At 33.6% G+C, this 13617-nt stretch overlaps 1 protein-coding gene across 1 annotated transcript in view; it reads left to right on the top strand.

The window, feature by feature from the left end:
- LOC138317186 (uncharacterized) overlaps positions 1 to 13177 on the top strand; it is a 60881-nt gene extending 47704 nt beyond the window's left edge. The window contains exons 40-45 of the mRNA XM_069258738.1: positions 142 to 306; positions 1914 to 2081; positions 8896 to 8943; positions 9476 to 9601; positions 9876 to 10176; positions 10603 to 13177. Of these exons, the coding sequence (XP_069114839.1) occupies positions 142 to 306; positions 1914 to 2081; positions 8896 to 8943; positions 9476 to 9601; positions 9876 to 10176; positions 10603 to 10948 (1154 nt within the window). The 3' untranslated portion in view covers positions 10949 to 13177. The remainder of the gene's footprint in view (positions 1 to 141; positions 307 to 1913; positions 2082 to 8895; positions 8944 to 9475; positions 9602 to 9875; positions 10177 to 10602) is intronic.
- Positions 13178 to 13617: the final 440 nt, after the last annotated feature.

Below are 13617 nucleotides of genomic sequence, written 5' to 3' on the forward strand. Positions count from 1 at the left end.
CACATGAATATCTGACATCTGTATCATTAGAGGATAATTGATATTAGTGACAAAAACTAACATGTGTGATAAGTAGTTTAGTATGATTATTTTTGGAGGTAAGGAATACAATATTCCATTGTTATAACTTTGTATTTGTAGTTGAGTGTGGGCCTGGTACATATTTCTCCACTGTAACCAAGACGTGTCAGTCCTGTCCTAGAGGTCAGTACCAGAACCTGTGGGGCCAGACCAGCTGTAAGGTGTGTCCGAACACCTCCCCCACCACCTGGGGTCAGGGGTCAACATCTGTCTCCAACTGTTACAGTAAGTATATCTAAGAAACCTCTAGGTTCAGGGGTCAACCTCTGTCTAATACTGTTATAGTAAGTTCATCTTAGTAACCTCTCGGGTCAGGGGTCAACCTCTGTCTAATACTGTTATAGTAAGTTTATCTTAGTAACCTCTAGGGTCAGGGGTCAACCTCTGTCTAATACTGTTATAGTAAGTTTATCTTAGTAACCTCTTCGGGTCAGGGGTCAACCTCTGTCTTCAACTGTTATAGTAAGTTTATCTTAGTAACCTCTCGGGTCAGGGGTCAACCTCTATCTACAACTGTTACAGTAAGTATATCTAAGTAACCTCTAGGGTCAGGGGTCAACCTCTGTCTAATACTGTTTAAAGTAAGTTTATCTTAGTAAACCTCTCGGGTCAGGGGTCAACCTCTGTCTAATACTGTTATAGTAAGTTTATCTTAGTAACCTCTTGGGTCAGGGTCAACCTCTATCTACAACTGTTATAGTAAGTTTATCTTAGTAACCTCTCGGGTCAGGGGTCAACCTCTGTCTAATACTGTTTATAGTAAGTTTATCTTAGTAACCTCTAGGGTCAGGGGTCAACCTCTGTCTAATACTGTTATAGTAAGTTTATCTTAGTAACCTCTTGGGTCAGGGTCAACCTCTGTCTACAACTGTTATAGTAAGTTTATCTTAGTAACCTCTCGGATCAGGGGTCAACCTCTGTCTAATACTGTTATAGTAAGTTTATCTTAGTAACCTCTAGGGTCAGGGTCAACCTCTGTCTAATACTGTTATAGTAAGTTTTATCTTAGTAACCTCTTGGGTCAGGGGTCAACCTCTGTCTAATACAACTGTTATAGTAAGTTTATTCTTAGTAACCTCTAGGGTCAGGGGTCAACCTCTGTCTAATACTGTTATAGTAAGTTTATCTTAGTAACCTCTAGGGTCAGGGGTCAACCTCTATCTACAACTGTTATAGTAAGTTTATCTTAGTAACCTCTCGGGTCAGGGGTCACCCTTCTACCTGTTATAGTAAGTTTATCTTAGTAACCTCTCAGTCAGGGGTCAACCTTATCTACAACTGTTACAGTAAGTATATCTAAGTAACCTCTAGGGTCAGGGGTCAACCTCTGTCTCCAACTGTTACAGTAAGTATATCTAAGTAACCTCTTGGGTCAGGGTCAACCTCTATCTACAACTGTTACAGTAAGTATATCTAAATAACCTCTCGGGTCAAGAGGTCAACCTCTGTTTCCAAGTGTTAGATAGTATTCAGTCTGTGTGTATTACTGAGTTATCTCCCTTACGGGTAGGTATCCATTTTGACATCATTATTTTCTAAGCGCAATTCACATTGTTTTCTCGGAAAAGTATGATGTTATGCTTGCAAGCATCTTAATCAATAGCTACCTGCAAGGGCAGATAACTCCGTAAAATGCCATCATTTTCAATTGAACATATGATTATATCAGTTTTATATCGTAACAATTTCCATTTACATCACATTCACCTTGTTGGTAAATTGACATTTTTATTGTCTCCCCTTGTTAGCTACCTTTACCTGTCAATACATAATGTATCAACAACCATTGGTATTCATTTACTTACCTTAATTTATACAATATTTGTCCTCAGTTGCCTGTGGTACTGGATATTACTATGACTACCGCGATGGTGTGAAAGCATGTGTAGCCTGTCCGAGAGGCACCTACCAGCCGAGTAATGGCTCCTTCTATTGTTTGGAGTGTGGCCTCGGACTTACATCAGTTAATACAGGGACAAGAGACCGTAAAGGCTGTGTGGGTAAGTGGACAACATCAGTTAATGCAGGGACGAGAGACCGTAAAGGCTGTGTGGGTAAGTGGACAACATCAGTTAATACAGGGACGAGAGACAGTAAAGGCTGTGTGGGTAAGTGGACAAACATAAGGGCGGAGACAGTAAAGTTAATACAGGGACGAGAGACAGTAAAGGCTGTGTGGGTAAGTGGACAACATCAGTTAATACAGGGACGAGAGACAGTAAAGGCTGTGTGGGTAAGTGGACAACATCAGTTAATACAGGGACGAGAGACAGTAAAGGCTGTGTGGGTAAGTGGACAACATCAGTTAATACAGGGACGAGAGACAGTAAAGGCTGTGTGGGTAAGTGGACAACATCAGTTAATACAGGACGAGAGACCGTAAAGGCTGTTTGGGTGAGTGGACAACATTAGAGATCTCCATTCAAATATTCTGTATGTACATGTGAATATACTTCTAATGGCATATTGTACAGAAAAGTAAATTAGCAGAACACTAGAGTTAGTTTGGTAACTTTGAGTACAAGTAGAAACAATTCCTGATCACTTTATAACGATTCACATTTAATATGCATTGTATAGGCAGAGTATTAATTTCATAAGACATTTTGTGAAACAATTCTTGAGAAATTAAGGTAGGCTCCTTTTTCGCCCATTTGTCATATCATTTTTTACCATGCACTGAATTTAAGTCAGGATGTCACAATGAATTTTCAGCAAATGAAAAACACACCAAATTATATAACACTTGTGACATAAACAAAACTATTACATGTGTGATGTCACTGAATATTGGGTGGGCTTTTGTAAACTCACTTTCTTTTGCGGCTACTAAATTTCACAATTTCCATTTCAAAACAAATTCATGAATTTAAAATTGGAATGGAAATACGTATCGATATAAATTATGAAGATGCTAATTCGCGGAGATATCATTTCACAACTTTGCATGGATTGCAAATTTTGCAAATTCTGTCTGTAAATCACACTCGATAGAATGTAAATTTACAGTATATGATACATTATATATATGGTCCTTTATAAAAACACCAAACTGCAGGCAGCTAAGAATAGATTATACTTAGGTACTGATAAAACAGTGGTATTCAACTTGATTTTGGAGGAGTCATTTCATCTGTTTGCAAAGAATCAGGAAAGAAGTAAATTTGCTATTGGTCTGGTGTTCGTAACATTCATAACTATATTTTGATACTACTGCATGTGGTCTGGGGATGATGGTGAGTGCCAAGATCCCTCTAGGAAAAATGTGCAAAACCCTAGATAGTTGAATTAAGATGGTAGTTGTTTCATGATCAAGCAGATCTAAGTTAATTAATTAAAAAGTCCTGCTTTGGAGCTCTATAGTAATCGCCTTGTCTGTCTTTTCTCAAAAAGCAATTGGCTGATTGTTTTTAAATTGAATGTAGTATTGACACTTAGCATTTAGATGTGCAGTATGGATTAAAAGTTTTCCTTAGAAATCCAATATGGCTGAGACCCTTAAAAATGTAATGGTTTGATAATTTCATTGGAATTTATTATCTGGGACTTTTTTGGGGCATTGGCATTATATTGTTTTGAAAATGATTGGAAATTCAAGATGGTTGTCCGTACTGGCCCCAAAAGGAGTCAAGTTGTTATACAAGGGTCAGAGTTGCTGAATATGTGAATCAAACAGATCTGGTGCATCGTTTCTTAAGGATGTAACTTCAAAATGAAAATTTAATGTGGTTTTGAGGAATACTGATCATGAACATAATTGTACCATGGTTGTTGATGTTCTGTTGCCAGGATCATAAGTTTTGAAAGAAAAGTTGAGACCTTGAGCTGGTATGCTGCATTCAGAGCTTTTTCTCACTCCTTTGGGAATGGGGCCTGTGGCTTTGAATTTTGGAAAATGTGCAGCAAGATTTGGGAAACATTATGAAATATGAAATAAACGTAACAAATTAGACTTTTTATTTCAAGTTTAGTTCATGTATTTTTCTGAAGCCAATTCACAAATATTTAAAGCCTCAGCCAACTAAGTTCATGCATTGTTTTTGGAAAGTCTTCAATAGTCTTTGATTTTGGGAAATTTAAGGCTTGAATTGGGAAAAATCAAGAGGATTTGCCATGGGGAATGCGGCCGATATTATGGCTGCATTAACTGCAGTTAAAGGTCAGCTTATAATTAGTGGCACAGGGTTCTTTCTGACACCAGTTTTCTCATTGTTAATTAAAGGCAATATATTTGTTATTTATTTTGCTACCAATAGCACAATGAATGTCGTTTATATGGAACTCAAAAAAAAACCTTGGGTTTACTTCTATCAACTATCTGGAACAACTTGCGAGAATCGTTCTTGAATCAAAGAAATGGGGAAAGGTTTTGAAGTCTTGCTGGACAGCAATCAAAAGGACAATATGTATACTAAGGAAAGCAAATAAACTTTACCATTGACAACATGTAATCTGTGTCATATGTCTGATGATATGGATATAGAGGATCGTTTCGTTCATGAATTCAATTAAATTGAACAGTCGGGCAAGGATGGCTAAAGTCGGTAAAAATGGTGTGAATGTATCCAGTATAATTTCTTATGAAATGGAAAAATAACTATTCACTTTAAATGTTTTGGTAAAATAGCTATTGAAGTCTCCGACACTTTCACACATTTTATTGCTGAGTGCATAAAAGTATATAGAGGGATAGACTGATCTTCAGTGGATGTATTGACTCTAATTAAATGATAACGTTTGTTATTGGTGGCTGTACTGTGTAAGGTGAATAAAGTCACTATTCACTGTATAATCCTTATAACCATTACCTAGTACCCTGGGCCAGCGATCATTAGATCTGTTTTTTTGTAGACCGGGCCAAACAACAATTGTTTACAGTTAAGCCTAACACACAATAGATTTTTGGGTATCAAAAGACGTATGTTACCATTGTGTCATGTATAACAATAGGCTTCAATTAAATGTCTATTTCGTTCTGTTGTGTAAATGATTACTTATAGAATGGTTTTCTTCGGACAATCATATACACTGTACCCGTATGCATTGTCAGCTTGATCTTATTTTTATTCTTGTTTGAAGAAATATACTTTATATGTCATGTAGAATGGATGATAAGTATTTTATGGATGTCATAAAAATAGCTTATTATTAATGATATTTCTCTGTTGAAAAAGTTTGTTATGGTATAGATTGAAATATGATATTTTAATTTAGTTCATTTTTTTTATTTAGATCATCAATTAGAATAAATTAATGTAGATAATGTAATTGCCAGAATTTAGACCAATAGCCATACACAATCTATTTAGAAACAAATTGTATTATAATGGTCAAGTTGACAATACATAGAAGTAAGTGATAATGCCTGTAAAACCGTATATTGGTATTTAACTGATCCTCAATGAAGCAAACATGCATCATTGGTTATGACCTTTAACCCTTACCTGACGACTAACGCTGTCATACATGTAGGTGTATTACCCAAAGGTGTCCTACCTGTATTTACATGTGTATGATTGACACGGTACTGGTGTGATTAAATACCACTGTGTTTACACATGTTATGTGTACAAACTGTTGGATTATTGGAAATATTTCCGCCGTCACTAAGGGCTGAAGTTATGGTGAGTTCACAGATAAATACTGCGTTGATTGTATGTTATATGAATTGTATCAACACAGCTAAGCGATGCTATTTTAAAATGGTTAGGGATACATATGTGTAAGTTTGATTCTCCTTGGTAACGAAATGATTCACGGCCTGTTTATACCGATATACCACACGTGTGTTTGCTATATGTAAGCTCACATTTTTATGATTTTATCACACACGTTAGCGGATTATACTAATTATCTAAATGCAGGTATTAATGGCTAAATTGTGTAGATTTTGAAATTATTTTAGATAAAGATATTTTAAATATAGATCAATAATGTTGCAATGTTATATTTAGAATCTGTTGATAATAATAAAAGATATATTGTTCTTTGCTATGTAAACCTGCATTTAAACAGCATGACAGACATACGTCACAATGAATTGATTTTATATGTTATTCAGTTGTGCACTGGGTAGTAACAAAACGCTAAACACCTAATTAAATATTGACTCTAGGTGTGGTGTTGTGGTTGTAACGTCTTATAAGCACAGGAAATTCTACCGTTTATATTTGTAACTGAGGCACAGTAGTGTGTTTATATTGCAGCAGGAATGATGCCAATAATGACTCAAACCATATATAACTTCAATTGTTATTATTAGAAAGGAAAGTTCTTATTTGATCTATACTAATGCTAGATCACAAACCGTTCCTCTCTTGCTGTACATAATGTACAAGGGATATATTGATAATGATTTCAAAGAATATTGATTATGATTTCATTGGGAAATACTTTTCATTTTCACTTGTAGAGGCCTGCATATACTTTTATGTACAAAATGTGAACATATATGTGCCATTGAAATCCATATAGATAGATGTTGTTGACAATCTGTTTGTGTCTCTGGCATTATATGCTACCTTAGTCTCAGTCTAGTAGGCTCCTGAAACAAATATAAAGCAGAAATATATCTTGGTGACCAAATAGAATTTTAAGATATGATGAATTGTTTGACAAATGTATGGATCTAAAGAATAATGTTTCTTCAATCTATGAAAGAGGCAGCTGCTCTTTTATCCAGAAGATTTGATATATTTTGATCTCCATCATTCTTGCATTTTTACTCTCATTTTCTTTTGACCTTGGCGATACCAGGCATAAATATTCTGATGGAGCCTGAGTTGTAAATTCATGGCTTGAAAAGCTCTGTATGCATAGCTTGGCCTTAAGAAGGAAGTATTTTATGCCTGTTGTACATGTTTACCATGTTAGAAGTATTTAATTAAAACTTTTTATCTAACAGTGGTTAGTTAAGTTCAATTCTAAATCACTATAATGACCTGGAGGTATGGGTTTTAGATTGGGAGAAATTGGAGTGCTCGAAGAAAATCGTTGTGTTCAGGCTAGTGACCCCTGACCTTAAAAAGTCAATGCCCAGAATCGAACCCAGGCTAATTAGGTGAAAGGCAACAAAGTAGCATAACCATGCACTACACCACTGGATCACCACCATCAATTACTGCAAATTATTACATCAATATATGTTTATGTTAATATCTTCACTAGGTTCTAGTAACATTGGATTATAAAGAACTGGACAGTTGCTACTGCCTTCAATCTGTATAAATGTTCAGATTTGTATGAATGTGCTTACATTGGAATGCAAATCACCTGAAGAGAACAAAGCCTGATTTGAACAGGATTGTGTGGTGTCGTTTTTCACGTATGAATGTAGTATTTGTTTAGACCTTACACTTGGCTCTGTACGGCTCTGTACATTACGATGCTATCTGGTATAGACATAAGTAAGTGTACACACAGTTCTCCATGTGTAGTTTACAATACATAAAAAAAAATTTGGCAAATACTTTCTATTCGTGATATATTTCATTGTTTAAAATGTAAATTTCAGAATACAAATATATTCCATATATGACTTTTTAACTTGTTTAAAAGATTATTATAACCCCCTCCTTGATTTTCAGAAAATTTTGCTTATCATGATGACCAGTCACTATACACAGGTTTAGTAAATTAGCCAATAACTCATCATCAAATAAATTAATTTAATTAGCATCACATGCTTCAATGACAATGGCATTGGAGGTCTGGAGGATATTTGAGTGGATTGTCATGGTCCCAAAAATAGAGGTAGCACTTACCTGTACCCATTGGTTTAGAATTCTAGTAATCATATTTGATTGAAGAAATTGATGAATATAACATGCAACCTCTAAATCATTAATTAAGATTAAAATCAAAATATATTAAACAACATAAATTTTTCCCAATTTTATTCTTACACTGCAGGCCAATCATTTTCATAATGATTTTACAGAAAAAAATTAATACGCTATATATTATAATGAAAGATACCATTTATCCATATCACTGTGTTCATATATTGACTTGACTATGGTTAGATATAAAAAGTGTTTGATTTAATCTGATGTTTGATTATAAGCTTTAATTACAGTATTTCTATAATAACAGTACTCACTCAGGTGTGCTATTATCTCCTATAGAAAAGAATGAGTTGACATTAACCATGCAAATATGCATGTCCAATTGATGTTAAGCTTTTGAAATAAGTTTGTAGTAGCTTGATATATGATGTGCAATATTTTGATTTGCAACGATCCCAATTCAAACATTTGTAATAGGAAAGGATTATTGAGAAATATATATATAAAAAGATGATTTATTACATTTAACTTTATGATCTGGTGTGTAATGTATTGTAATTGCGAGGAGTTGAACATGGAAGTTGGAAATAAATAAATGAATAAACAGGATTCACTTTAAAAAGTATTGATTTATTAGATATTAAATCCTGTTATTCACCCTATCTACCCTGGTCCTCTATTTCTCCTATCTATCGTTGATGATTGCTATTGACTGTAAAAGCGATCGGAAATGTTCAAGGTTAGGAATTATGAAAACTTTATTATTAAAATTTCTTGAATTATTATCCAATTGATAAACTCATGGTCAATTTTTATACTGCGTACTTTATAATGCAAAATGAATTGTGTTATAAGATGTCAGTGCTGTCTGTTATAAGACAAATTTAGTAAATTTAAGTGGCATATAAGGTAGTCTTTGTAGTGCATTTTAATGTAGATGGCTGTAGTCTAAATCTCATTACCGTAAATTTAATTTAAGAATACCAATACAGTATATATGAGATACAACTTCTAAATTTTGTTACAGATCCAGCTTTGATTACTACAGAAGAAACAGCATTAGACTACGGTGCAGGTCAGTAAATTAAATATTTATAGCAAATGTATAATATTTTAGGTAATTCAGAATGACCTATTGTGACCATACATCGTCTATCGTTGTCTGCTGTCTGATGTGCATAAAATTTTCATTTAAATGACTTCTTTTAAATAACCCAAAGGTCTAGGGTACTCATATTGGGCCTGTAGCATGCTGGCATAAGATTACTAACAAATTAGTTCAAATGATCAAGGCCACAGGGATCAAATAGGCTAAAATCTTTAAACAGATTCTTTTAAATAACAAAGAGTCCTAGAGACCTGATATTGGGTATGAAAGATTTCTAACAGATTGTTATATAACATATGTGCATAACAAGTTAAAGGTAAAACAAATTTCATCTAAATAAATGACTAAAATTATCATCATTAATTCATTTACTTGATAAGGAGATATATGTATATGATATCACTGTTATAATCAAACTGAGTAGTTTTTGTTGTGACCGACAGAGACCTATATTTGTCTACATGTTAATTACAACTGTAAATTGTTCTAATTGTTTAAGCTCGTGGACAAGTCATGGCAGACTCGGATTTATCAGATGAAATCATCATTGCCATAGCCATCCTCACTTTCTTCATCCTCCTCGTCATTGCTATATTTATCCTAACTTGCATATTTAAAAACAAAAGTGAGTATATATTTCTACATTTGAGCTTCAGCTGTTTAGTTTGTTTGTAATCTGGTAGACATTTGAAACCTAACACCAGACTAGGTCGATAAGATTTATCATTATAAAGGCTTGCCATTTACATAATTACATGTATATGATAACAAAGTATTGGTATAATCTTGTGAATTACATTCAAGCAATATCTGATTTTAATAACTTATCTGTCATCAACAAAATGTGTATTCAACGCTGAATTTACAGGTGTGTGTATAGTTAAAAGTTTTTCTTTCAGTTCCCTGTCTCACATCAGATGACATAACAGAAGAGGAGATATCACACAAAAGCAGATTTGGAGAGGCAAAAATTGACTTCATCACCAAACGTCTCAACAAAGTTCGCCATATGAGAGGAGTACCACCAATTCATGAGATTCATCGAAACCAACGCCATTTGCCTCGTCACCATGACAACCTGTCATACTATGAGGACGATCCCATGTCGCCTCGACATTATCAGAGATATCCTAGAGAAAATTCGAGTTATGCCCCCTCGATACAACTTCGTAGGTATGAGGAATCCCTGATGGATGGACAGTAAGTAGCTGGTGTTCATGGTATTGGGGGAAAATATAATGATAATGTCAAGATAATGTCCGTGCTGGGATTTAGGCCTCAAATGTCAGTTTTTGTTACCCTTGTATGGGATACATGTGATGGAAGTCAGAAAGTCAAAGTGTGTAATATGTATAGTCAGGTATCTGAAAATACCAGAAGTTGTTGTCTAAGAGTGTATATTGTTGTGTAGTAAGGAATGCAAGAATTTTATCAATTTCTACAATTAAAGGAAGTCATAAGGAAAGCAAGAAATTTATCAATTGATCTAAAGAGTTCATAAAATTTCTACAATTAAAGGAAGTCTTTCTAAGTACATGTATCTGGGTAATTATACTAATTAATGTTCATAAATTCATATCGATGATAAGACCCATGAGATATTTAATGATATGTGTTTTTTTGTAGCTCTCCTAGAAGGATAAGAACAAGGCGACTTGCTCCTCTTGAAGGGACCAGGACAGTTGATGTTGTCACCAAGAAAAAATCGAAAAAGAAACAGCACCGGGAAGGTGAGGGCAAGAAACATTCAAAGAAGACTGCTGAAGATGCTGATCCTCCAATTACAACTGAGGTCCCACTAAATCAGTTACCAGATAGCTCGAAACTAAAGGACTCAGGCTGGTCAAATGGTACCGCAAAGAAAACCGCAGCAGCCGAACCGAAACCTGAAATTAATCCAAATACATTTAGTGACTCCGAGGCCAGTGATATAGACATTTCAAGAAGAGGCAAACAAACATCACAGGCTTAATCGTGTAGTATTTATATTAGAAATTGATATTTTTTTTACTTATTTTTGTATGAAGATTAGATGCTCATGCATATGTAGATTTTACTTAAGGTGTGGAATTGCCTTAAATTCAAATTTGATATGTTCTGACAGTTTCATCATATTGAATACCTGATAAGGAAAAAAAAGAGAAGGAAATTAATTAATGGTTCCATTCCAGAGTTCATTTCATTTTAGACTATTTTATTGTTAGATGTTAAAGACAATTGGAATTGGGCAACAGGCCACATGGCCAATACATGCCCGCCCCCTAAAGGGGGTTCCAGAGAAATATGTGCTTACAGAGCCATGTATCACTGTATCCTAACTTTTTTGTTCTCTTTTCAAATATCAAATAGTTTTGAAAATAACAGCAAGTAATGTTGTCCTTTGGTGCAAGTCTTCAACAAAAATAATGATTATACAGGGTATGTTTACAAAGTTGATATCAAATAGCATTGAGATAATGTTTATTGATGAATACATGTGTTGTCCTGGTGTCATTTAACTAACCACTTATTTACTAGTGATACTGAATTTGTTGTTTTTTTGTGTTTATAGATATATGTTTACTATACAGTATAGTCAAACTTCCTTCATTTGAAATTATGTAACTCAAGTCCAAGTATAAATTGAAGCAATTTGTTGGCCGTGACTAAACATTTCACATTGTATTCAGTGTTCATCTGACATTGCGAGCAAACTGTCCAGTTATATAGTCTTTTTGTTGTATACAAAGTATGGGAAATGAATACAGGTAGTGAAAAATAGGTCTTATCGAATGTTATAAAACATTTGATTTTTATATTAATTGCTTTCTATTCATATTTCAAAAAAAAAAATCATTTAACATATATATCATTTACACTCATATATTTTAATCAAAAGTGAACAAAATCAATGGAAGGATATTAAAAAACTTCTATAAAATAATACAAAGATTCTATTATATTGATTTATCAATATTCACTATGCAAACCCACAAATTATCAATCAAATAGATAAGTTTTTGGATGATATATTAATTTTTAATATGTCTGTGATAATACAACAGGAAAAATATTTTCATGGTGTAATTCTTTTTACCAGTTTCATTTAATAGTTTTTCCAAACATTATAATAGCAGAATAAAAAAAATGTGTTTTTAGATTAGATAGCTTTAAAATATTTAATTGCTTTAATTCTATTGTGCTTTAAGAAAATCAATTGATGTAATTTTGTATTTTTTATGACAACGATGATTGAAATGTATATATTTTGTAGTGAAAGAAAGTATATGATTAGTGCCATATAACAATACAGGATCTGTCTATGAACACTAGTAACCTAAATGTTTATATGTCATTACTTAATGCTACGCATCATGTACTAGTCTTAGAATTATTATTGGTCTATGACAATGTTTACAAAATTTGATATATTGTAAATGTATATCTTATTTATCTCCTGGCTGCTGTTTTGTATTTTTTCTTTTGCCAATTGTGATAATTTTAGAGACACGATGGCATGTAAAGATATGTTTAACCCTTCCAAGAGTTGTCGCCCCTTCCTTGTACTTTGTCATTGTTGATGCTATTTCAACATATATTGATCAATTATTATTACGATGTGAGATATTGAAAGTATTATTGAGTGCAAGTATAAGTGACTTATTTTCTTGGTATCTAGATTAGTAAATGATATTGCAACATTGCTTAGCTACCAAAGAACAATGTTGTTTCCACTTGTTTTGTCTTCTCATGTTTTTTTTATACTGATGCCTGAATCCATATAGACTCTGTGCTATTTTTATTATGACTCCGTCCATCTAGATATTATGTAGGATGTATTTGTACTTTGGTAATCGGGAATTGACATGTCTTATGCTGAATATTTTCTGTGATAATGATCTAACAAACATAACTGTGATATATCTGTTTTACAAATATGATATTCCAAAAATCTGCCGATAATTGGTAAAAGTACTGCAATATAAATAAAACTGTTGCTTCATAGACCTGATACATTTGATAATGGTGGATTCTTTTCAGGGAATCTTGTTTGCTATTCATGGTATCAAAAGAAGAATGCATTTAAGTTAAAAACCAAGTTCAATTATATTGCATTGCTACCACAAAATGTTTTATGATGTTTCTTAAAGTAGATCTACAATCAATACTTTTACCTCCAAACTATTCGTTGCATCTTTGCTAATAAATACGTTTACCAAGATTTGTGTCGTGTTTTGTTTACTCTCACCGGCAGTAGCCCAATACTAAATATGCCTGGAGAGAAACCTTTAGTTAAAATAACTGATCGGGGATTGCTTTCGTAACATACAAGAACTAGCCTAATATGGCTAAAATGAAACGTTTCTTTAAAATACAAGATCTGAGATTTTGTTTTCTTCAAAAATCCTTTTGTAAAATAGCATATCTGACAATGTGATTTCTTGACTCTTGCCTGCACTGCAGTGTAGTAGCACACTAAATAGAAACTGTATAAGGTGCCTATTGAGATCGTATTTTCCAACATCCTCGATACAACCAGAACAACGGACGTGACATTGTCTGTAACATGCAGCGATAAATGGCAGCAAATGTGTTCGTATGAATGACCTTAAGGTTCTCCCATACTTATATGACTTAAGCATTATTTTAAACTGTGTCATA

The sequence above is a fragment of the Argopecten irradians genome, chromosome 3 (genome assembly GCF_041381155.1).
Source record: "Argopecten irradians isolate NY chromosome 3, Ai_NY, whole genome shotgun sequence".
Lineage (NCBI taxonomy): Eukaryota > Metazoa > Mollusca > Bivalvia > Pectinida > Pectinidae > Argopecten > Argopecten irradians.